The sequence below is a fragment of the Armigeres subalbatus genome, chromosome 1, assembly GCF_024139115.2.
Source record: "Armigeres subalbatus isolate Guangzhou_Male chromosome 1, GZ_Asu_2, whole genome shotgun sequence".
NCBI classification, from domain to species: Eukaryota; Metazoa; Arthropoda; class Insecta; order Diptera; family Culicidae; genus Armigeres; species Armigeres subalbatus.
Genome location: NC_085139.1, coordinates 202,785,050 through 202,811,129, shown reverse-complemented (window position 1 = coordinate 202,811,129; position 26,080 = coordinate 202,785,050). Strand labels below are relative to the sequence as shown.

Genomic DNA, 26,080 nt, shown 5'->3' with positions numbered 1-26,080 from the left:
ATGAGTTTTGGCAAAACGATCCTTTCCCACGGCCAAATGTTCTATTCAGTCAAATGACTCAAATGACGGCTATATGACCCTTTCGGCCAAATGACTTTCGGCCTAATGGTCTGTTCGGCCAAACAATGCGTGGATTTGCTCATGCGGAAGGGATAAGAGGGACATTTGTCAACCAAAAACATGGTACGGTGAAGGAGCTGAGCTTATCTTCATCACCAGATTCTTACCCTGGTGTCTCTTATAACGAAGGCAGCAAAATTCAGAAATACTCTCCAGTGACAACATCTGGAAATTCCAAGCCAACGTCCATTAACAGCAACATGAGACGTAGTATGCACTAGACACTTGTATTTCACGCAATGCGACCTACCTCAGAAGCCAATTTCTGAGCCGGATCTGCTTCAAGCCTTGGCACCCACCCATAACACTGGGTAGACACCTTTACGAAGTGTATTGCGACGTAAGATCTACCACGGTCAACAACAATGAGCTATTGGCAAATCTGAACCTAACGAATACCTTCTCCAATATCCAACTCTGTTGTACTTATGGTGCTTCTCGTTTAACAAGTAAACAACGTGTTCTTCCTTTCTTAAGTTACGGTAATGCATTATGCTTTTACCACTTTTGTTTTGGACTCAAATCGACGACTATTGTGGATATGATAGTCCTCTGATTTCTGATAGCAATCTGGATAAAGGTGTAAGAAAAATTAAATCCTGAATATCACTAGTGTCTAATCTATGAAGTGTATCATAGCAATACGATACAAAGGAGTGTCAGTTTAAATTATTTTGTCACCTTTGCAAAAGTTGCCATCGTTCACTAAAGTGTTTCTCCTGGCAAGTACAGTTCATCGAAGTCAACGGTTCAAAAGAAGTTCACGTACCACACATCCTTCCACTTGGCGTCTGTTATTTCTTCAGAAATAATGATTAACACGCGGACGACTACTTTTGATTTACTTTTATTCTGACTGAGAGCACGTTACAATGTGACTATACAGAGCGACGGTCGAATGATGAAAGAGACTGAGTTCTCTCAACGTGGCAGCAAGTACCTGTCTGCTATAAAATATTTTAATTTAATAGTTGGTACTAAATGTTATGGCTAATACGTCGAGGGACACTACAGCTTCTCCCGCTTAAACGTTCCTATATATACAATTCTTTGAATTTATCGTTATACAATTTACAATTTTTTAAATTAACAGATTACAATACTTTTCATTTACTTCTAGGTGAATTAATCATCATTTTAAAAGCAAGCATCTTCATCTAGTTATTTTGGATACATAAGTCTAGGCTGTCCCTTTAATCGACTCGAACGACGAATTCTTAGTGACTGATGTTCGTGCTGCCTAACTTTAGGTGATTTCTTTTTGGATTTTGTTCTTGGTGAGGATCTCACAGTTGATTGTGGCAGATTTTGACTTTCACAAGCCATGGACGTTACGTTATCTTCGTCGGACTGATTGGATTCGTCGCTGCTTTCATCGATTTGTTGTGCATGTTGCGAACCAGTAGGCGCAACCGGTACCGAAGGATGGAACTTATCCGACAAGTCCGAATGCCGTATTTGATTTGCATGAACCATTTTTACATTCCCGTCTATGTTTATCAAATAAGTCAATGGACTGAGCTTTTGTAAAACAACCGCGGGTATCCAACGTATAGTTTCTTTAAAATGATTACGATAGAATATTTTCTGACCGACAGTGAGGGCTTTGAACGATCCCGGAATATTAATCGATTTTTGTAACGATGAGCTTTTCTCGGGGATCACGTTTTTAGGGTAAGTGCTTTCAATTTCGACCTTGCGTGGATTAATAAGGTTCGTTAATGTTCGCGGCGTATACATACGTATAGAGTAAGGACGAAGGTGTACGATTCGTAACCGTACATGGTGTATTACGATAGGAGATCAAGAATCGATTAATCTTACGCATCAGGGACATAGGCTTGAGCTTTTCATCAAGAAGGTATTTTTTAGACAATCTTTCACGGTTCTCACGCCTCTCTCGGCCAACCCGTTAGATTGTGGGTGGTAAGGTGGAGATTTCGATACTTTTATTCCATTCACACCAAGGAAAGTTACAAATAACTCCGAATTGAAGGAGGACCATTATCCGACACTACTTCCTCTGCGATTCCAAAGTAGGCAAAGAAGGATTCAATTTGCTCAATGACGTGTAAGCTATTGCTTGACTTTAGCAATCGAACGTCAATAAATTTTGAGAATGCATCGACAATTATGAGAGCAGTATTACCATCAAAATAAAATAAGTCAAGGTGAATTCTTTGCAAAGGACGTTTACATATGTGCCATGACGTATCTACCTTTTCTCGTGGAACTGCCTGACGTTGTTGACAAGTGGCGCAATTTTGAACTACATCGTTAAGGTCTTTATCAAAATGTTTCCACCAAACATAACTACGGCCTAACATTTTCATTCTAACAATACCATCGTGATTGGAATGTAGTTGCCTAATAACAGCGGACTTCAGACTATCAGGAATAGCTACTCTATCGTCAAAATAGAGAACATCATCATCTATTCCAAAATGAGACTTAAGGGACGCGTAAGGTTTCAGAGAAGTTTCAACTTGTTTCGACCAACCGACCTGAACTAATTTGAAAATTTTAGACAAAAGCTCGTCTGACTTTTGGTGATGGCGGACAAGATCGAGGTTTACAATGCTTGAAGCGTTTGCAAGGCAGTTGATACCAAGACTGACGTGTTCGATATCCGTATTTTCTGAGAGTGGCAATCGCGACAGTGCATCGGCGTGATTAAGAAGTTTTCCAGGGCGATGTTCAATGACGTACTGATAACCAGAGACTAATAAAGCCCACCGCTGCCATCTAGCAGTAGCAATGACCGAAGTACCCTTATGTCGTTTTCGGTTTTAAACCTGGGTCAGGTCCGACCCAGGGTTGCCACTACTTTTAGGGAAAAGTCTGGCATGCTACAAATTAAAAATCTGGCAAAATCTGGCGAAGAAATTCGTCTTTATCATTTTTTTAAGTGTTTTGTTTTTAATTTCTAATATTAATTTATATATTTTTTTTTAATTTAAGATTTTTTAACTAAAAATGTGATCTAATTTTAATTATTTTCACCAAATTTAGAAAATTCTGTTATGAGTATCGTGAATTGACTACTTTTACGGAGGTTCCGGATTTTCCGGAGGAATTTCGGTGACCACTCAGATTCATGAGAACGGACCACGTCAATCATTCGCTATTCAGAGACGGATGAGTTTTACGAACTTTTCACTTTTACGTATGCTCCGGATCTTCCGTAGGACCTCCGGTGGCCAATAAGATTCATCAATGAAGTTTAATGATGTTTCGGATCTTCAAGGACGCCGAATTGACGAATAACCAGGAAATGTGATAAGTCATGGAATTAGAAAATGATTACATTTATCGGGATCATTGTTATAGAATGTTGTAAGCATTTCCAGAACTCGAAACGCAAGAAATTACGCCAAAAATTAGCCTTGAAAGATTCTTTCAAAACCGATTTCTGGAAACCAGCATGGCTAAACTGCAATCCGGAACAACATCCGCGGAAACCATACCTTCCCTTTATTTATAAAAGATTGAAATTGATTCAAAAATGAGTTTTTGGAAGCTTGATTTCAGATTTCAGTTATTGAATGAATATGAAAATAATAACTGAATGACTCATTAGAAATGTTTGAACATGTTCATGCAGGTCATAATTTAAAAGAAAAACAATCTGTCTGAAATTTGAAAAGTCTGGCATTTTGGGTGGTTTCTCTTTTTCTCTTTTTGCTGTCAAAAAGTCTGGCAGTGCCAGATATATCTGGCATAATGGCAACCCTGGTCCGACCCCGACTCTGAATAACCGAACGAAAAACGAATCGGGATCGAGTCAGTATGATGGTATTAGTGAGAACTCAAGCCCTATCATCTGTTTTGTTTTCAATTCGCACTTTTATAAGCTGGCAGAAACAGACATATTTTATCTATTGAATTTTCTTATTAGTGTTATTTTTTTCTTGTTTTAAGAATTATGGGGGAAATCAGACGTTTCTTCTGTTAATTGTTGACTAATGACTAAAATGACTATTAATCCATCAATAAATTAATGTGATTAGGAGCTTGTGATGAATGACGACGGCAATGTGGATTGCCGTGAAAGAATTTATGCCAATCCGTGTTTCCCGATAAACTATTATGCTGATTCTATATGGCTTTTTGGGTAATAGTGATTGTGTTACAGTAGATTTGAATTATCAATCAGGGTCATTGAAATGGAACAGAACAAGAAAATATGGGAACACTTTGTAAAAAATCCAATACAAAATTTATTTGGATATGGTGCCTTTTATTTTAAAACAAAGAATCAAATCGTACAAGAGTTGAACAGTATCCTTTTTTTGCTATTTGCATTATTTCTGCTATTTTTCTCCACAGAGGGAACCCTTTGGGATAAATTGCGATTTCGTCAGAACTGCAAAAACCAAATATGTATACAAAAGAGGCAAATAATTTTTCACTACAAAATCTAAACAGGATATTCAACATAATAAATATCAATGGGAATAAATATGTCTTTGTCGGTTTTTTAACAATTCGTTAACAATAACAATTCGTATGAAAACTGTTCCTAAATTTGTTGAAGGCAACATAGTTGGTAAAGCCTTATAAATGGTTAATGCCAGGGTTAATACATTATGTGTATATTCTTCAAATCCGTAACCTTGAACAAATTATGCACAGAACTGCAATAATGAATAAAATAATGGTAAGAACATTTTGGTAAAAATAACTTCATAGCGGCAGATACTCTGGTACACTATTTTCCCATTGATAGAGCAATTATACCTAAAGTAAAGTATATGTACGAATACACAACGTAATAGTGAATAAATAGCAGCTACCTTCTCGTCACTGCATTTTATAAATCACATTTTCAACAAAATGTTCAACCCTCATTTTGTTCATAATGGAGCTAGCATCTGAGGTAGTCAGCGAAAAATATGTCGATATCTGAATCCGATTCACCATCAGAAAAACTTGAAGACAGCACAACATTGAAATAATCAATTTTTGCTTGGAAGACAGCAACAAAATTAATAAATTTAACAAATGAAACAAACAAAATCAAATACCCATCCGTGTTTTTTACGTTTTCATTTTCCTTTAGCGTAAACATAAACACCAGTTTGACAGTTTGTGTTCGAATGTATTGGTGAATCTAGGTTGGATCTCGATAAAGCGGCAGAGCGAACCTCATTCATTTTGGGTCGGATCTGGTGCGGATCGCGATCCAACCTGAACGAATAACCGAACGTTTTGACCGCTGTTAGAGCGGATCCGGTGCAGAACTAGGTTCGACCCAGCAATAACCGAAAACGACATTAGACGGATGGAAAATTTCTTTCACAGCTGTGTTATCTGTCACCAAAGTAAATTTAGCACCGTAGAGGTACTTATGAAACTTGGTGATTCCAAAAACGACAGCTAAAGCTTCTTTGTGTACCTGAGCATAGTTTGATTGTGCAAGTGTGAGGGTGGATGATGCGAAACATACTGGTTTCTCTACGTTATCCACCAAATGAGATAAAACGGCTCCAACGCCGTATGAACTAGCGTCGACCGCCAAGACGATGGGTTTCAAAGGGTCATACGGTTCAAGTAGGTCATTTTCCAGAAGTAGGGACTTTGTTTTCTGGAAAGCTTTTTGACAACTTGTAGTCCAAATGAAGCGACAGTTTTTCTTCAATAGATCATACAAGGGACGAAGTTGAATGGAAAGATTGGGAAGAAACCGGTGGTAGTAGTTAAGCAGCCCAAGGTATGCTTGCAATTGAGCTACATTACTGGGTGCGGGGGCGTCCAGTATTGCCTTAACCTTTGATTCGCTGGGACGAATACCATCAAGTTGATTTTAACATTATGGCTACTAAGCTTTTCAAGGACTTGGAGAACATTTCTCCGACATTCGTCAATAGAAGTACCACCAACTATTATATCATCCAGGTAGGCAATTCCTGGAGTATCGGCTAGAATCTGATCAATGATTGATTGAAAAATTGCCGGCGCGGATGTAATACCAAATGGCATCCTGGTGAAACTATATAGACCGCGATGTGTATTGATGGTACAAATCGAACGCGACGTTTCTGACAATGGAACTTGAAGGTATGCTCCTGACAAGTCTATTTTGCAAAAGACTTTCCAATTGGCCACTTTAGCCAAAATATCGTCTACTCTGGGAAGCGGGTAATGCTCTGCGGTTATATATCGATTAAGGGTGGCTTTGCCATCGAGGCAAATGCGTACCGTTCCGTCCTTCTTTGGGACGCTTACGATTGGACTGGCCCACGATGAAGTTTTTACTGGAACCAGAATTCCTTCTGAGACCAACTTCTCTAGTCCTTTTTCGACTTTATCGCGAAGTAAATAAGGTACCGAGTAAGCTTTATGAAAAACCGGCGTTGCATTGGGCTTTAACACGATTTCGGCGGTAAACCCGGTGATAGCTTCTTTCGCGGTTTCGGACACGATTTTGGGAAACTTTGATTTTAGCTCTGACTCAAATGACGGTTGTAAAGTACTCACGAACTTGTCGGAAAAGACATTCCTCCACTGCGGATAGATGAGATCCAGACCATCTCGACCCAAAAGTGGTTTCATCTCACGGTCCGTGGGTATCACAATCAGGCTCAAGTTACCAGACGTTCCGGTTGGAGCGGAAATGCGGACGGACACAATGCCGTTTGGGCGTATGCGTTGACCTGAAACTGATAGATATTCTTGAGAAGTAGGAACTAATAGGCATTTGGAAAAGTGTTTTTGATAAGTTGCTGTGGAGATAACGCTTCGGCATGCTCCACAGTCAGCTTCGAATTCCAGACGTTGACCTTCGCACTTTAAAGGTATTACTTCTGGTAGATGCAGCCGATTCAATGCACTTGCACTGGTATCTGCAGTATGACAACTTTCCTGGACGCTGGTACGACGATACTTTCCTGACGACGATGAGGATGTTTCAGGGACTTCGAACAAACTTGTTCGAAGAACGAAGAACTTCCAGCGCTTCTGACAATTCCGCCACACGATTAGATGTTTTTGATTTTTTGCTGTGAGCTGGGATAGATGATTTCTTCGACTGGCAGACTTTTGATGTATGACCTTGCTTGCCACATGTGAAACAGGTCCAACTTTGAGCGGGACACGTGCTCGGATCATGATGCCGATTGCACCGAAAGCAAGCTTTCCAAGACTTCTGATTTAGGTGGTTGGGTGGTGGCTTATGTTGGTAACCGGATTTTCGCTTTTGCTGATATTTTCCAGTTTGCTGATGGATTGCTGCGATTTTTGACGTTGACATTTGGTTGGACATCTCCTGGTTCTGACTGAGAGCAGCTTCCCAGCTTCTGGCGAGTGAGCATGCACTGTCAAATGTAAGCTGCGCTTCTGTCAGTAACCGCTTACGCAAACTTTGATCGTAGATTCCTGCGACAAACTGATCACGAAGAGCATCAAGAAGAAAATCTCCGTAATTGCAGGATTGCGACGTTGCCTTTAAACTGATAATAAAATCAGTTATGGACTGAGACGAATGTTGCTCGCACTTCCGGAACTTATATCTTTCGGCAACTACATTGGTTGTTGGTGCGAGATGCTGTTTGAGCAGATCTACCAAGACTTGGTAGGATTTAGTGCGGGGATCTTCTGGTGCACATAGTCTTACAGAGACGGTGTAAAGACTGGGACCAGCGACGGTGATCCAAACCGGAACTTTCTTATTTTCCGGCGTGTCGTTTACGAGGAAAAACATCTCAAGACGTTTGATGTATTCCACAAAATTTTCCCCTAAAACAAACGGCTCTATCTGACCGAACATGCCAGCACGAATCACTGGAACAGTAACAACCGCATTGTTCTCCGCTTTCACACTCGGTCCTGGTACATTACCATGTGGATCACTGTTTGCCATTTTGAGGTTAGATTAGACACACGTGCTCAATAGACGACGCGATGAATTCACTCCACGACACTTTTTCACATACACTTGAGGCTTTATCCTCGTCGCCAAGTTGTTATTTCTTCAGAAATAATGATTAACACGCGGACGACTACTTTTGATTTACTTTTATTCTGACTGAGAGCACGTTACAATGTGACTATACAGAGCGACGGTCGAATGATGAAAGAGACTGAGTTCTCTCAACGTGGCAGCAAGTACCTGTCTGCTATAAAATATTTTAATTTAATAGTTGGTACTAAATGTTATGGCTAATACGTCGAGGGACACTACAGCGCCTACCTGTCCCAGAGTTATAAAGTTTTATGTGGTTGAAGCGTAGCGTTCATTAAACTCCCAAGCCCAAGTACAATTATGAACCGACTTCACTTATGTACTGCGTTGGACAGTAGCTTCTTCATCGTACAACACAGCACGTACAATACGTAGGCAATAGATGTGCTAAAATTCAGCGATTCGACGCGACGCGACAGTGCAATTTGACAGTTCATTGCTTAAAATTTCAAATTTTCACACTTATTTTTCAGTTTGTACTTCCATGACGGATGTTGACCATTGATACCGATGTCTTTCAATGATGGCGATGATGCTCTTCGATGAATGGTACGTTGAAGGATGATCGATTAAACTACGGTGGATACATTGCTCTTCGAATGCTGGACTGTATTTCGGGATGATTCGCTGCTTCTTCGGGAATGCCGTCCACAAAACGGCTGGAGGGGATAGTCTTTGGCACGATGGTTTTTGCTTGTGGTACATCTGCGACTTGATTGCTGACGGTGAAACGAATGACGGTAGTGTTTCTTCGGGGTGCGGTCGATTCATTTGGCCTCGATCGCTGATGGGAAGTCCTCTCGGTTGTCTGCGGTTGTCCTCGACGACGACGGAAAGGCATCAAACGTTACTGAAAATGAGAGGGTGCTTTTTCACTTGGATTTGGACAACTTGGACAACTTGCCTGAAGCGGAGGCCCTCGTGGCCTCCGCGGCCGCTATCAGCGGCGGTGTCGATGTCCAACGGATGGGAAGGGTTGCAAATTGACCAAATCGTTATCACGTTACCAAAGTCGAATCCTGACGGTTGCGGTGAGCTCATACCGCGCCATGGAGCTGATCCGGTTGCCACAGAATTGTCGATGAGTTGGCCAAACTTCGATTAGGACTGCAGCTTCTGGACCAGTGATTGATGTCAGGATATACCTCGGCGAAATGTGACGAATTAGCTATGCAACAAAATAGAGCCGGGGGCCGACTCAAACGGATTACTCTAACTAGAGTTCGATGGACAGGACTTCTTGAGGACGCTCACAACTACCATCACCAACATGCGTTTGTACCTCTGACTGGGGGTTCATGGAAAGAGTCTTGGACTGATGGGGTTGGCTCCGAACGATCGACTGTCCCGGGGACCCGGGACCGGTAGAACAGCGGCTATGGGGTATAAACATTCCGATAACTTTTTGAAATACTGATAAAAAACAAAACTTACTGGAGTGCGGAGGCCACAAGGACCACCGCGGGTGCCAAAGCACCACCGATGGAAGCGAGTAATGCTTCAGCCCTGGTTGGGTTTGCGTTGTCCCGGATAGGGAGTACGCAAATCTTCGAGATTACTCTTCGGAAGACCACATTCGCTGTGCGCACGCCTATTTCACGGATGTTATCGTTTGAGCCTCGGAAAAGTCACATGACATGAATTCCATTTCAGCGTCGGAAGCCGCTCGTCCATCAGCAGCACTATAGTGCCGACGGAAATGTTGTCACGTTGGCGTGTCCACTTTGTGCGGTTGTGCAGGTCAGAAAGGTACAATGTGGTCCACGTTTTCCACAACTTCTGGGAAAAGTCCTGTGCCCTTTGCCGGACTGAGAGACGGTTGGTTGGAAAATTGTCCAGATCGGGTTCCGCGATGGCAGTTAGTGGACGCTGTATCAGAAAATGTCCAAGTGTGAGCGCTTCGAAATCTCCAGGATTGTTACTGAGCGGAGTTAGGGGTCTGGAGTTCAAAACAGCTTCGATCTGCGTGAGCACGGTTTGCATTTCATCGTACAACAGCGTCCGGGTTCCGATGACCTTCTTGAAAGCGTTCTTGAAGCACTTCACGGCAGCTTCCCACAGACCGCCAAAGTTCGGCGACCTTGCTGGGATGAACTTGAATTCAATCCCTTCATTCGCGGCGTTGCAAGCTACGGCGTTCTGGAATTGCTGCTGCTCAAACAAGTTCAACAGCTGTCGAAGTTCCTGCTTTGCTCCAACGAAATTCATGCCATTGTCACATATTATGAGGAACGGTCGTCCTCACCGGACGGTGAAACGTTTTAGTGCTGCCAAAAACGCCTCCGTTGTGAGATCGGAGACTAGTTCTTCGTTACAAGTCAGACGAATACCGCAACGAAGCATTTAACTGGAGTACTTCGGCGATGGGGGTAGGAAACTAGAAACGGACTGCAGTAATCCACACCGATCTTCAGGAATGGTGGTGCCGGTGTTACCCTTTCTGGTGGCATTTCGGCCATCAGTTGTTCCAAACATCTTGGTCTGACGCGGAAGCAGGTGACGCATTCGTGGAGAACTCTACGCACCAGGTTTCGGGTATTGTGAATCCAGAATATTTCTCTGTTGCTTGCGATGACGACTTGTTGTACAAAGTGAAGCAATTTCACGTGGTAATGGCGGATTACCAACGTGGCGAAAGGATGACGTGGATCAATGGTCATTAGATGCTTCCGATTTTGAGAAACAGTTGCATTCCGGAGCCTACCGCCAACGCGGAGTATACCATAGTACCGGGGCCCTCCTTAGCCGTGTGGTAAGACGCGCGGCTACAAAGCAAGACCATGCTGAGGGTGGCTGGGTTCGATTCCCGGTGCCGGTCTAGGCAATTTTCGGATTGGAAATTGTCTCGACTTCCCTGGGCATAAAAGTATCATCGTGTTAGCCTCATGATATACGAATGCAAAAATGGTAACATGGCTTAGAAACCTCGCAGTTAATAACAGTGGAAGTGCTTAATGAACACTAAGCTGCGAGGCGGCTCTGTCCCAGTGCGGGGATGTAATACCAAGAAGAAGAAGAAGAAGACCATCTCGTAGTATGGGGTGGAGTGATGATATTTTAGAGGAGTCCTTCACCTGATCCTCCCGGGACAGACTTGCAATCTCCTGGGGAAAGCATTCTTCTTGGGAGAGGTGAGCCAGTTGCATTAGAGCATCATCGTATTCTTGCGTGCTAATATAGCCGAGTTCTCTGAAATTTCATTGCGTTCTTTGCGAGTTGTGACGGAAACGACGTAATAAAGCCACCAGTCGAACGAGAGAAAACAGTGTCGACCGTAGCGAGAATATTTCGTTTGGTGTAGTGACTTGCAGTGGCAGGGCTACGGATTTCCGTTCTTCAAGAGAGGCTGGATCAAAGCGTTCAATGCTGACATTTGGAGTTGCAAGCCAGAAGCTTTGACCTTGATGCAACCAAACAGGTCCGTTAAACCAGAGTTGCTGGTACTCCAGCTGTGTGGCGATATAACGTCTGCTGGATTCTCAATGCCTGCAACATGATTCCACATGCCGCCTTTCGTGAGGTGCTGGATCTCGGACACCTTATTCGTCACAAAGGTTTGCCATCGCGGTGGTGCCGACGCAATCCAGAACTTGACGATGTTGGAATCGGTCCAGAAGTACAACGGAATTGAACGGCTTGACTGACTTTCTCGTGCAAATGACTGAGAAGCAGGGTGGATGACAGTTCAAGACGGGGCGTAGTCTGCCTACGTTTCTTCTTTTCAGGTCCTCTAGTGGCGCTACTCGTGACTTGGCCATCATTAGCTGGACACGCACAGAACCGTCCGCGTAAGTACAGCGGAGATACAAACTAGCGCCGTATGCGCTATCTGAAGCGTCGCAGAATCCATGCCACTCGGTTGCGACACACTCTTGGGTATACCCAACCCATCGTGGATTGCTAATGGATTCGAGAGAACTAAGATTCCGTCGGTAGTCCAACCAAAACGCCTGAAGATTGGGAGCGGGTCATCCCAGTTTAGTTCCAGCTTCCACAGTGTCTGGATAAAGATTTTAGCTTAGGCGACGACTGGCCCTATCAGACCCAATGGATCGAAGAGCTTGGACGCGTCGGAAATCACAAGACGTTTTGTAACCACCGACGTTGTATTCCACTCGGGCATGGTGAAACGGAAATTGTCGGTTCTGGTGCACCAGACGTTTTCACGGTTGAAATTGGAGGTGACGAGTCCATTTCGAATTCCGCTCGATGATCACAACGATCAGGCTGCAACTCCCTTAGCACCTCTTCACAATTGGAGTTTCACTTGGGTAGTGTGAATCCAGCGAGGTCTGTGAGGGCTATTGTGTCTTCGACCAGCCGTTTTCCTTCTTCACGGTTGTCGACTTACTTACTTACTTATGGATCCTGTACACCTCCGGTGGTGCAAAGGGCCGACTTGAAAGATCTCCATCCTGAGCGTTGCCCGGCTATCGCTTTAACCTGTTTCCAGGTTAGATTTCGGTCGACTTCTTTTATTTCTTTATTGAGGCTTCGCCGCCATGAGCCTCTGGGTCTGCCTCTGCTGCGATGTCCCGCTGGGTTCCAGTCTAATGCTTGTTTACAGATTTCGTTTCCGCCCCTACGTAGAGTGTGGCCGACCCAGCCCCACTTCCGATCCCGAATTTCTGTTGCTATCGGCCTCTGGTGACAACGACGATGGAGCTCGTTGTTTGAGATCCAGTTGTGTGGCCACCAGGCCCGAATTATATACCGCAGGCATCTGTTAATGAACACCTGCAGCCGTTGAGTGTTCTCCACTGATACACACCATGTTTCGCTAGCGTATAACAGCACAGATCTCACGTTAGAGTTGTCGGGGGTTGTCACGGGGTTGTCGACGCCAGTGATCATATCGTCGACGTAAAAATCTTTCCGCAGCACCTGGATGTGTAGCTTCTCCGTCTTCTGCTAGCTGAACCATACAACGTGTAGCTAGAAAAGGAGCGGAAGCGGTGCCGTACGTAACGGTCATGAGCTGAAACACTTCGATAGGTTCGTCGGTGCTGTTCCTCCACAAAATCAGCTGCAATTTTTGATCACGTGGGCACATCTTGATCATCCGATACATTTTTGTAACATCGGCCACAATGCCGATCCGGTGCAGACGGAAATGAGCATGAATCGAGATTAAGTCGTCCTGGACCACAGGGCCAATCATTAGCCCGTCGTTGAGCGAAAGACCAGACGAAGTTTTGCACGTAGCATCAAATACTACCCGCAACTTTGTTGTTGTGCTATCCGGCTTCAAGACGGCGTGATGAGGCAAAAAGTAGAGTGCCGCCCCAGAGAAATCTTCTTCGCGTATTTTTTCCATGTGCCCCATCGTCACGTACTTCCTCATAAACTCGCAATACTGCTTCTTCAGCTGAGGGTTGTTCGATAGTCTTCTCTCCAGACTAAGGAACCAGCCGGAACGGCTCTGGAGCTACCTAGCTGACCGATTACGTTGACCTTCCTAGGCAGGTTCACAATGAAACGACCATCTACGTCGTGTAGTGTTTTTCTTGAACAACTCCTCACATGTGGACTCTTCCACGGAATAGGTACTCGCTAGATGACAGCTCTCGAGATCCCAGTAACGAGTGAGCTGTTCTTGAAGATCGGACATGGAGCACAACGCGGTGGATGTTGCTGGTACGGAGATCGAGCTGCTGGGAATACGTCCGGATACGACCCAACCGAAAACCGTGTTTTGAAATGTTGGGGCGTTCTCGCTGAGCCTAATCCATCCTTCCTGCAGCAGGTCGAGGTAATACTCGGCACCGATTATCATATCGATGTCTGACGTCTGGTAGAACTCAATACGATGTTCTCCGGTAGATTCCACTGGCAAGTTTCAAACCCTTCACATGGGAGTGGAATCGTCAGCTTCGGCAGGACATTGAACTGCATAACTTCCTCGAACTCCGAAATGCTATCGAAACGTGGACTGATTGTACCGCTAACAGCTTTCTTCGACACGCTCCCGGTATTACCGATGCCCTTTACCGGTAGATAATTCGGGAACTCTTCAAGCTTCATGCGTCGACAAAACTCGTACGAAATAAAACAATACTGCAAGCAGGAATCGAGCAGTGCTCTGGCAAGCATCGAACTGTGGGTTGGTGCTTTGCGAATGTGTATTGACAACTGGCAATGAAGTGGAAGGTTCGGCGTGGTTTGTGGTTGGTGCTTTCTGGTGTGTTGGTGGTTCCGATTGCGTATGCTGTGTCTGTTGGTGGTGTTCACTTGGGGTCTCTTCGTCGTCCGTGGAACGGATGACTTCGTGCTGGCACTGTTCATCTCTGTGTGGAGGAGGGAATGATGCTTTTTCCAGCATTGACGACACGAACCTTTGCTGCAGTTCTGGGCAAAATGACCTGACGATAAACAGTTCATACACAGGCCGTTTCTCCGCACTGCATCGTACCACTACTAGATCTTCAGCTTCAGCAACCGCTTGCACGAAAACACAGGATTAAATGGAACAATGGAACAAAAGCACACCGACAGCGACCAATGAACGTTGAGGAATGGCTGACACTTAGCTTCGGCTTCTTCAAATCTGAATTACTCCACCCAACTGATTGAAGAACCGAACAGTGATTCTTCAGGAAGTTTATCATGTTCCGGTAGACGGGTGCTTCGTAGGAGTTGTGCGACGACTCCCAAAATCGCAGCGTGGCTCCATCCAACCATGAGCAAACCATATGCACTAGAATCGTACTCCAGCCGTTGGTGTTCTGCCCCATTTTTTGCAGCATCTGAAGGTTTTTCTCGAAATCGCTGATTAGCTGGCTCAGCGCTTCGAAACTTTCCTTCCGCATCGGCTCAATCCTGAAGATGGCATCCAGGTATGCCTTGACGATGAGCTTCTGGTTGTGGTAGCGATCTTCAAGTGCAGTCCACGCCACCGGGTAATTGGCAGCAGAAAGTTCGACGGAGCTTATCTCTTGAAGAGCATCGCCAGTTAGCGACGATCGAAGGTATGTGAACCTGACCATGTCGGTGAGATCTCGGTTCTCGTGAATGAGGCTTCTGAATGCATCGCGATGTGACACCCAGTATCGTAGCTTGCCTTAGAACGTTGGGAGCTTTATCCCCGGACGTTTCACCCTAGCCACGCTCGTTCCGGTAGCCCCGACTGACGAAGAACTCCCTGGCGGATTTCTAACCCGCCGACCTCCCAACGCGGCCTTCGCATTGAAGAAGCGGCACTCCACGTCCGTAGCGATGGCTAAATTGGCTTTTTCTCGCTTCCTCGATTCACTCTCCAGCCTTACTTTGCGAGCTTTCTCCGGTTCATCTGGATTGGCGTTTGCCTCATCAGCAGCTTCATCCAGCAACACCTCCACTTTATCACGCACCACAAAAAACTCAGACACACAATTTTCCAACAGCTGCAAACGAACTTCAACTTCTTTTTTGTCTCGTTCTTCGTCGAAGTCTTGCACGAACTTCTCCACCAGCACTAAACTGTTCAGAAGGCGCTTCTCCTTCTTAAGCAAACTTCTTAAGTCTTCGGGCATGATTGTCACTTAGTCACTCGCTAGTCACCCCGAAATCACTGTACAAAGTCTGCACTAAGAAGTTCGTTTGCACTGGGAACACTACCTTGCACTATTCTATCTCTTCCGGCTGCACACTGCACTGATGACAACAAATCGACCGTATGTTCCACGCGCCGCGAGACGAAATGACCACCCAAACTGACAACAGCGAAGGGAATTCAACCAACGGAAATCGAGTCAACCAGGTATCAGCGGAGTCCAAGACCAACTAACAACGAACGAACCACAGGGACCAGCTTCACTTCTATCAAAAAACACAATATCGCATGCAAATCTCAGTTTAATCGTCGCACAGCGTTTTCTTTTTAACCCACAGTCTAATGGCTCCCGTCATGCATCGCAAGCCACAGACCACACATGCAACGGAGTACTTCCCTTTTTTTAGCCTTCCGTAGTCCGATCGTTCCGCCCGAATATTGCCCTAAGCTCTACGACGATCCGCCTGCTGCCACCGTTTTCCGCAGTCAACAAAACTGATCGATTTGCCTCCAGACAACAGCAACAATTAATCCTCCTTCAGACAGCAAATCCACTTGATTAATTGCCGCCCAAGATGGCAATCATAGCGCGCCAACAATCCACTGCCGTGATGGCGAATTCGCTACAAGCACTTTGTTTGCACTCCACAAAGGCACTTATTGTCCGGCACTAGTGTCCTTTCTTTCGCGTAGCACTATTGAACCGCGCACAAAAGTCCTTTTCCGCGGTTGATCCGGCTCCAAGGACCAAATATGTTCACGCACATAGAGCGACTTGCCACTAAATCAACCCGGTAAACACTCTCGAAAAGTGCGCGGTGATATGCTCACTAACGAAAACACTTGTTTTACGCGATATACAAAACTGCACTTTATTGCCTTTGATTTGAACGAACTACACACTTTATTTTGGGAACAAAGTACAAGCGGTGTATATTTCCGTATAAGGCTCGATGCCCACGTGGCGTCAAAAAGACGCAGGTGTGCACCGGGAAAAAGTGGTAACGCAGCGTCACCACGCCGATGCACACCAGCGTTATTTTAACGCTGCGTGGACGTGGCGTTGAAAACCGCTACTTGGGCTTCGGCCCTAAAAGTACCGATCGCGGCGGAGGTTTATTGCTAACTATCTATCAGCTGTTTGCTGTTCTGCTGCCTCTACGCAGTAGAGGTGGTGTTGAGCAGAGCAACAGACGATCGTGAGGCGATCGGCACCTACCTAGCAATAGAGCGGTTAAGGCGACCGACGGAGGTAAACTGCTAGAGTGGTGGCCACACGCTGCTGGGGTGGTTCTCGCAACATCATTTCAAAATATAATTTAATTTACCTTCGGCACAATCAGGCGTAACAGCCAAAATTTATTATTACTGATTCCTTGTCTTTACACAAAGTTATATACAATAGACTGGCCCAGGATACAAAAAGTCGTCCGATTCTACGGGATTTTGCCTTTGGGTAAGAAAATCATTCTCTGAACATTTCAGCCTGATCGGGTATTGCATAAGCTTGCGCAATTGATTTGAAGTTAATTTGGGGGTTTCAGCCGAAATATATGGGAAAATACACCTCTGTTGGGAAAATACACCTGTCTGTTGTTTCGTACGGGTAATTGTATGGAAAAGCCCGAATGAGCCCAGATTTGCGGGAAATGAAGTTAACATGCCAATGAACAATTCCACATAAAATTCTACTATGAGTAAATAAACTTTAAATTAGTTTTAGCTGATTTATTTGGAGTTTGGTTAAGCACTTTGAAATTCATGTGAGTCGTTTACTTTTTTTATTATTAAATTCTTATATTTATAACTTGATTTTAATCCATAAATGCACTATTACGCATACCCCTAACTGATAGTACTGTTTTCTCGCGTTGTCGGTCGTGCGGGTTTCCCCGTCATATGCAAACTCACCCCCGGGATTCTAAAAATGGTTCACGGTCGCGTTGCGTTTGTTTTTGACTCCCGTCAAGGTCTTCTGTTTTCACTAAAGCTAATACAAATTCATGTGATGGCTGGATTTAGTAAAAAAAAAAAAATCAGAAAATAGACGCATAAAGTTTTACGCCATTCGGAAATCTGGAAAATTGATGGGAAACGAAAAAAAGGCAAAAATATGAGTGATAGCACATGGTTCCCTCGTGCCACACGACACGTGTGCAGTGAAATATGCTTGACCAATAAATAAAAGTTGTTTGGACTACGAAGATAGGCATATCACGTGGCAAAATGGGCTATTATTTACAATGTGCCCTACATGTTTTGGATAGAAATAAATTTCTCCCAGAAAAAATACAAATATTCTCGGTTTGTATGAAATGTTAGTTTTATCTTTGGGCATCCAATAGAATTGTTTTTCTATTATTCGATACGGTCTGCTGCGGGGAAAAGACCACAACAGGGCAATTTATAAAGTGCGTTCATCCATTAATTAAACGCAAAGCCACCAAATTCAATCCTCCTGCGAAATTATGCCCACCCCTTGCTTGGCGGTGCGGTGGATGCATTCTGGTCAAATGAATATTTTTTTCGTGCTTCCAGAGCAATTTATTCTCGCAATGTATTCATTAGTGCCATTAATAATTCATTACCGATCACTTGAATGAGTGCAGTTATTTTATGTGCTGCTGATGCTGCTGTGTTCGACTGTTTGGGTTACCAGGAGGAGGCTTCGAACATCATAATTATTGAATAATCCTGTTAGCCCGCAAAAAGTATTCATATGCACTCCGATTTTCATCTTATTTCGTTTATATTCGATTCTAATTTTGATTGAAAATTGATCGCTAATTTGGTGTTGATTATTTGAGTTTAAATCAACGGAAAGATTAAAAATAAAGCGGATTTAATCCAACGATACAACATCAACGGAGAAGTCATATGCGGCAGAATATTTGCTCAGCTCAGTATATTAACATCTGAACCTAATAAATGCCCTTTTCGATCTAGGAAAGTAAAGTGCGCAAAAATGCAGCATACATCAAGGCCGATAGTGTTTTAATATTAGTGGACTTCGTGGCCGAGTGGTAGAAGTCGACAAGTATTCAATCGCATTGTGCTGCGAAGTGTGGGTTAGATTCCAACATCAGTCACAAAACTTTTTGTAAGAAAAGGTGCAGCACAACCGGGTTGTACACAATCGTGACGTAGGACTACGTAGCTATACGAAATGGATGGTATTTGTCATCATAGTTTGTGTCTCTTTATTGACATTGAGTAAACTGCTTGGACCGAATCTAGAAGTCGAACCGTGGAAAGGGATTAAAACGATTCATCGGCCGTTGAAGCCACTCGTCTGTCTTTCAGTGGAGAACATCAGAATTCCAGAAGACACCGTCCTCAAAAATGTTCGAAATAGAAGAAAAATAAGCAAAATTGAAAGCGGCGCGAAACCAAACGTAAATATATTTTTTTGCGACGTTTGATTTCCGTCCGCGATGGAAGCATACGTGTATCGTTTTTTATGGCGCCGGTGGAAAAGTGAGAGAAAGTTCAAGAATTAATTATACACAGACAAACACACATTCGGCTTTTCGACTATTATTCTTACAGACTATTCGGAGTTTTCGAATTTATCCGTTCAAACGACAAAGACGATCCCCTGAAAAGATCCTCTATTTCTAATAATGCGCCTTTTCAAACACTAAAGCACACAAGCACTGTGCTTGGCTGTCGTCGGCGGAAAGTGAAATTTTCTGGATTGTTTGGTTTTGTTTCTGTTAGTCATTGAAAATGAAATCGATTTTTTACGGGCCACCATTTTATACAAAAGAAGGTTGGTTCGAGATGATTTTTTTTTTCAAAGTGCAAACATTAATTGTTTTGCGACAACAGAAAGTTGCCTCTCTTGAGCACAATCACAAGTGCGTCAGAGAAAAATAATGCAAAATTGTTTGAATGGATGAAATAACTAACAGCAACTAAGCTACCACGCCAAACGTCGATGACATCAAAACAGTCATTTTTTGCAAATCAACTCTTTCTTTACAAAAAATGCTGGTCCTGAGAAAAAACATTTTTTTTTCGCCAATGTTCCTTTCCAATAGCTAACTGCAACCAAACGCCTGTCGGCAACCTGCGTTGAAATTTCACCTCGGGCTGTTATTGACGGCCACTTGATGACTTTTCGCTAAGACGCCACCATTTGGCATACATTTTTAACTTAGCCACTGGCAATCCCGCGCCAGACATCTTTTTGGTAATCAACCCTTTTTTTACATAAAATGCTGGAGCGTCGAGGTTGAATAATCTGCAACAACGCCGGTGCAACCACGTGCTGCTATGTGGATTAGATCCAAACGTGCAAGTTGCTTGATTTTGATGTCTGTGCTTGCGATGCATGTACGTGATTTGTTTGTTTACCTATTTCTAAACTTTTGACCAATTATTGGTAATAAACAGTTAGAAATCAGTATTTTCAGATGAATACAAAAAAACGTTGACTCATCCTTGATCGAATGGTCCAAACAAATTGGAAATCCATCGAGAAACGGCTGAGATATTGATAAAGTCTATCACATTTTCGTGATGGTCTCCGATGTTCGCAATCGCAAAGGGTACCCCAATATAGACAAGACCCAGAATATCCCGGTACTATCTTACGATATCTGTTGACCTCTTAGGATGTGTAATGAATATAACTGAACTGAAAAAAGATTTCTTGCATCTGCAGATCTCAAGTTCCGAACTCAAGCACAGTTTGGAAGAAACAGAATATCCCAAAACGATCTTGGCGATGAGGTCCCACACTCTCCTTATATTTTGTGGGACAATTTACTCCACCTCGCCCTCCTCCATTTTTTTTGTGAGACACTTTGCACCACCACCCCCTATTTTATATGGGGCATTTTTACAACCACCCCTCATCCCATTTTCTGGAGATGATTCCACCCTTCTTCACAGTTTTCCTCCCAAAACCCTTACCCCTCCTTCCTGAAACCCATTACCCCTCCCCAAAAGTGGTTCCTAAGATCCGAATCTATCTCCTAGTGTCGGTTCTAGGGTTGTAGCTCACACAGTCTTAGAATTAAAAGACTGTAAACCAGGTGCTTTTCCGGTTTTCTCTGGTTTTTTGACGGATTATCGCGGGTCAAACGACAAGCGGCTCTCTGGATCAAGAGGTAACTATCTATGGGCTAAGGTCATCCCTCCTCTCGCCCCAAAAACTACATAGGAGGATAGATGTGGTCAAACGCTTCTGACTTATGTGGGCCAATACCCACAAAGCGTTTTTTTTAAGCTGCGTGAACGCCGCGTCCACGCAAGGTACACTCCATCAAATGTAGTCGTGTACACGTATTACGTGTGCAGTGCATTACTCCATTTGATGTTGGGAATCTTGCAAAAACGCGATGCAAAGCCTCGAACGCCTCTTGTGGGACCTTCTCGAGCACTCATTCGATTGCAGGGGACAGAAGGTGCGAATTTTCGCCCTTATGCTCCAAGAGTAGCACTGGCCAGCACCCTCGCAGAAGTAGAGCCTGTCCGGCATACAGAATGGGAAACGATGTCCAGTAGATAATGGTCGATCGGGACTGTACCTACCATAAGCTCGACGCATCCTGCAGCTGGAAAAGGGAGGAGAACCACTTTTCGCCGATGTTGCCAACGCAGGTCAAACCTCTACGAGGAACGCAACGGAGAGGGTGTCTGAAGAGTGTTCGCCGTTAAGTGGATCGAACGAACCGAAAATTGCAACACCACCCTCACTGAAAAAAACGAGAGAAATCGAAAATTGGAAGCCATGATGAAGGAAAGCCTCTAAAGAAATACTGAAATACTGAGCTTCAGAACAAGTTCGACAAGATTATTGACAGCCAGCTACTTCTAACAGCACAAACTCCCAAATTAGCCAGAACACACAAACAGGACTCTTTTGATGATACTATTACATCCATTGAGAAACCGGGAGGGGCCCAGCCCCGCCCATGACAACTCCCTCAACCGACTTCTATTCACCCCTTCCTATCAGGAAAAGAGTGAACTCAATAGAGATTACACCGAAACGTTCTACTAAAACCTACGACTCCGAAGTCGCCGGAAAAAAGGAGCATTGTCCTATCCCATTGCCGATCGCCAAAATTACAGCGAGTAAGTTCCAAGAACAACGGTTCCACCGCTAAGTAACTGGGACATTCAACCATAATACAATAGCCTCCAGCGTGCAACAAACTCCAATCACCACCAACAACAACGAGCCGACGTCTGCCCAGGTAGCCGAGGCACCATTGGACCAGAAGAAATACCCCAAACAGAGCCTTTGAACCGACCCTGGTGCCTGGTCGAGGCCAGAGACGAAGAGCGACAATATGGAGTCATGGATCAGAGGGGTGTAGGTCCGGAACGATCATACCGACCTCGGCATCCAGTGAACGAGGGAACTAATAAGAGTCTGTACAGATCCTTTGGTAGTCGACCAACGCGAACGTCATTCCCACATCGCAACTGGGGAACAACATCCGGTGCCATTGGATGGACGGAAGAGGGACGCATTATTCCCCTGCTAGTTTGTCAAGTGCTGTTTTCCATATCGCTGTTTCTTTGGTGGACTTCGCGCGCGAAAACCAGTTGGCGTTCTCGGGTCGTGAATAAATCCCATGACGGACCACGTGAGATGTAAACTGCATGGGCCAGATCAAGTCCAAAGCAGGATTCTACTTGATGCAACAAATCTCTATCTCCCTAGCTTCGGCCTGCCCAGGATACCTTCAGGATCAGCGTCGACTACAAAAAAACCCCTCCCCCCTAATATTTTACCATCCTCTTTTTCAACCCTTGCCCTCACCATTGGAGGTCAATTTTTGTCTCCAGTGGAACATTAACGGGTTCTGGAACAACCTCTCAAACCTCGAGCTGCTGGCGCACCACAGTTTACGCTAAAACATCGCTCTCCAAGAGAGCCAACGTCCTAGATATTGACGAAGACCTACCGTTTGTCAGTGTCCGGATGCACTTAAGTGTGCCAATCACCATCATTAATGTTAGCATCCCTTGCGGCACCTTCCCCGCCGTCAGAGGAGAGGTTAGCAACCTGATCCAGAACGCTACTCCCCCCTGTCCCTCCTTGAAGACCATCCTATGTGGGGAAGTCTAGGGCTGACCCTCGAGGCACCGTTCTAGTTAAAGCATTCCAAGAAGGTGCCCTCGTCACTCTTAATGACGGATCCTCCACCGTTTTCAACGGACACTCTGCCACTGCTATTGATGTCTCTGCGGTAAGTAGATTCATCCTACCACGCTTCTCCTGGAAGTCCGGCACTGATCTGTATGGTTGCAACCACTACCCGGTGCAGGTCTACACCAACGCTTCCGCTTTTGTAAACATCAAGAGACGATATGGTGAAGCGGATTGGGAGGAGTACGAGCACGCCATGTCGATTGCTTGCACGGACCAACCTCTCTCGTCCCTCATCTCAGACATCCCTCAGTCCAGTCGCAGTGGTCGTCGCAGCTGTCGTTAAATGGTGATCCGAGGAAACTCCGCGTGCTGTTGCTATGCGCAAGTCCTTACGCACACTAAGGAAGCTTAGCAAAGACCATATTCTCAGACTTGATGTCCTGAAATGCTACAATAAGAAGCACCGGCAATGCAAAATCATCATCAGGGAGGCGAAGTCTAAGCAGCGGGAAGAATTCATCAACGGCCTCAACCCGTCTCAGACCTCTGCCGATGGTAGGTTTGGCTTTCAACAATACGCTCATGCTGCGAATAGGCAGCTTGCTCCTAGATGGATACAACGATGGCAAGCATGTTAACCTGGTTTCACTTGACATTGCCAAAGCATTTAGTAGGACCTTGGTACTTCTGGTTCTCCGTAAACAGGAATGGGGCACCACCGGCAACATGCTTGATGTTTGTATTACCACTGGGTTTTCACGGATATTCGGGAATGTAAAACTCGCGACGGACTGCAGAGAAAACACTTTATTTTTCAATTAAACAGCGACTGACTTCGGATAACTTATATTATATGGATATCACGCAGACTCGACTGCTTCGCGCGCTAGATTGCTTCGTACTGCCTATGGTAGGTGTCTTGGAGAGTGCGAGTGCCTAGTGCCCTCTTGATATCATTTACGGCGAGTTATCAACTGGAATGTGGTTACAATATGTGTGGTATGGAACATAGAGGATATTCGGCTAGAATTGTTCTGCTGTGACATACCAGCCGCCTTGAAATTTCAATTTCAAAATTGTTTACTTAATTTTAATGTTATACACTAATTTTAATCTGGTACTGGTACTGAATACTGGCAAGATGAAATTGTTGCTTTTGATGATGTACATTACGGTGAGTTGACACTTCTGTTGTGGACCTTTGGTGATTTTTAGAAGCTGCGACTTGATCTTGAAATGCTGCCTATGATCCGTCCGATCGGAGCAACGCCAGACTGTACTTTCTTCGACAGGCCTTCGTATCCTTGCTGGATCGGTTCACAGCAAGGCCTCTACTGGTGGTCAACTGAAGATGCTTGGCTTGGACGTATTCCATGAGCGTGACTGACGTACATCTTCGTTGATGATTCCTCGTAAATTGCCAGCGTAACATGTGTCGAAAATGCCCTATAAGATGAACAGGTGCTTTTACAACTATATAACCCAAACTCAAACAACCTTGCCTGACGCGGAGGCCTCCTGGCCTCCGCAAGTGCCAACGCTGGTGTTGACGAACTTCGTCATCGGATAGCAAATTCCCTGGTGCGGAGGCCTCCTCCTTCGGCAGTAACGTTGATGAATCACAGACATGAGTTGGTCAAACCCATGGGTGACCTCGCTACTGCGCTGAGAGGGATGCCATGGATTCCCCGTCGTTGAACTGGTTGTGGCAACGATCCGCTTCTTGGACTACGATGACAAATTATATTGTAATGGTAAACTGCTTTTCGACAGATACAAAATTGCGGACACCTCGGTGTCAGACTTCACAGAACGATACTGAATTGTGCTGGACTGGACAATACATCAATACACAATACATTGGTTGATTTGGCTTGTGGTTTCCGATTTAGTAGTAAGTTTTCGCACCGAAGCGCTGACGTGAAGGAGTTTTAGCACTCCCCAGAAGTTGACGCAGCTTCGTTGTCCCGGATGGGTAAGATGCATATTTTAGAAATAGCCCTCCGGTACAGTCCGTCCTTGGTCTTCACAGTTACTACACGGATGTTTCCGTCAGTACCCGCATGAACTTCTACTACTCGTCCCAGCTTCCATTTCAAAGGCGGCAGATTATCTTTTTTCAAAACGACCATTGTTCCGATAATGATATTGTTTCTCCGACGTGTCCACTTCGTTCTGCAGTGGAGGTCGGACAAATATTGTTGGGACCATTTTTCCACATTTGTTGCACAAAATCTTGAGCCTTTTGCCACGCTGAAAGTCGATTAGTGGATTGATGACTAAGGTCGGGCTCAGGCACCGCTGTAAGTGGTCGCTGGATTAAAAATGACCCGGCGTCAACGCCTCAAAGTTCATCAGGTCACTGCTGATGGGCGTCAAAGGACGGGATTTGAGGATTGCTTCAATTTGTGTTACTGCAGTTTGCATTTCGTCATGCTGAAGAATTCTGGTACCAATGGTGCGTTTGAAGTGGGCCTTAAAGGATTTCACCGCGGCTTCTCAAAGGCCACCGAAGTTGGGTGACCTGGGTGGAATGAAAAGGAAAATCGACCTCGTTTTGTTCGGCACCATCAACAACTGATTGTTGGAATTGCTGATTACGAAATAATCGATGTAGTTCACTGAGCTCACGCCTAGCACCAACAAAGTTGGTGGCGTTATCGCACATTACCAGGATTGGTTTACCTCTACGTGCGATGAAACGCTTGAAAGCTGCGATGAAGGCTTCGCTGGTGAGGTCTCCAACACTCTCACTAGGCACACAAAAAGAGCAAGGAAGTACTTCCGTGGAGCGGCACGGCGATTTGAGTTGGCAACCATGAAAGGACCACAATAGTCTACGCCTACCTTTAGAAAGGGTGGAGCAGGTGATACTCGTTCCGACGGGAGATTTGCCATGAGTTGTTCCAGTACCTTGGGTTTGTTACGAAAGCACGATACACATTCGTGTACGACGGTGTTAGCCAATCTGCGAATTTGAGTTGGCCAGTATTTCTCTCGCACACTACTTGTGAGAAGTTGCTGCCCTGCATGGAAGAGTTTCAGATGGTAGTCTGTGACTATGAGTTTACTTAACGGATGCCGATAGCAAAGAATTGCTGGGTGCTTGCGGGTTGTCGAAACTGATGCTTAAGACAGTCTACCGCCAACACGAAGTATGCCATCGACCATAGGTCAGAGTTCATGTATGGGAAATGACTGTTTCACTTGGTTTCCACGCTGTAGTGCAGAAACCTCTTCGAGAAAGGATTCATTCTGGGCCATGCGCACGAGCAGCAACAATGCTTCGTTGTGCTCTTTGTGGCTAATACCGCCACTTCGCCTCCTTTCTGGACATCGCAAGTTATTGATG

The 26,080-nt window shown here is 44.7% G+C and overlaps 1 protein-coding gene across 1 annotated transcript; it reads right to left on the bottom strand.

Moving 5' to 3' along the window:
* Positions 1–12,890: 12,890 nt before the first annotated feature.
* On the bottom strand, positions 12,891–13,409 carry LOC134206920 (uncharacterized). Its single transcript, XM_062682663.1, has one exon. The coding sequence runs from the start codon at positions 13,407–13,409 to the stop codon at positions 12,891–12,893; it is 519 nt and encodes a 172-aa protein (XP_062538647.1).
* Between the last annotated feature and the right edge of the window lie 12,671 nt (positions 13,410–26,080).

Excerpts from the sequence above, each read along its gene's own strand:
- LOC134206920 (XM_062682663.1), bottom strand. The coding sequence starts at position 13,409 with ATGGGGCACATGGAAAAAATACGCGAAGAAGATTTCTCTGGGGCGGCA.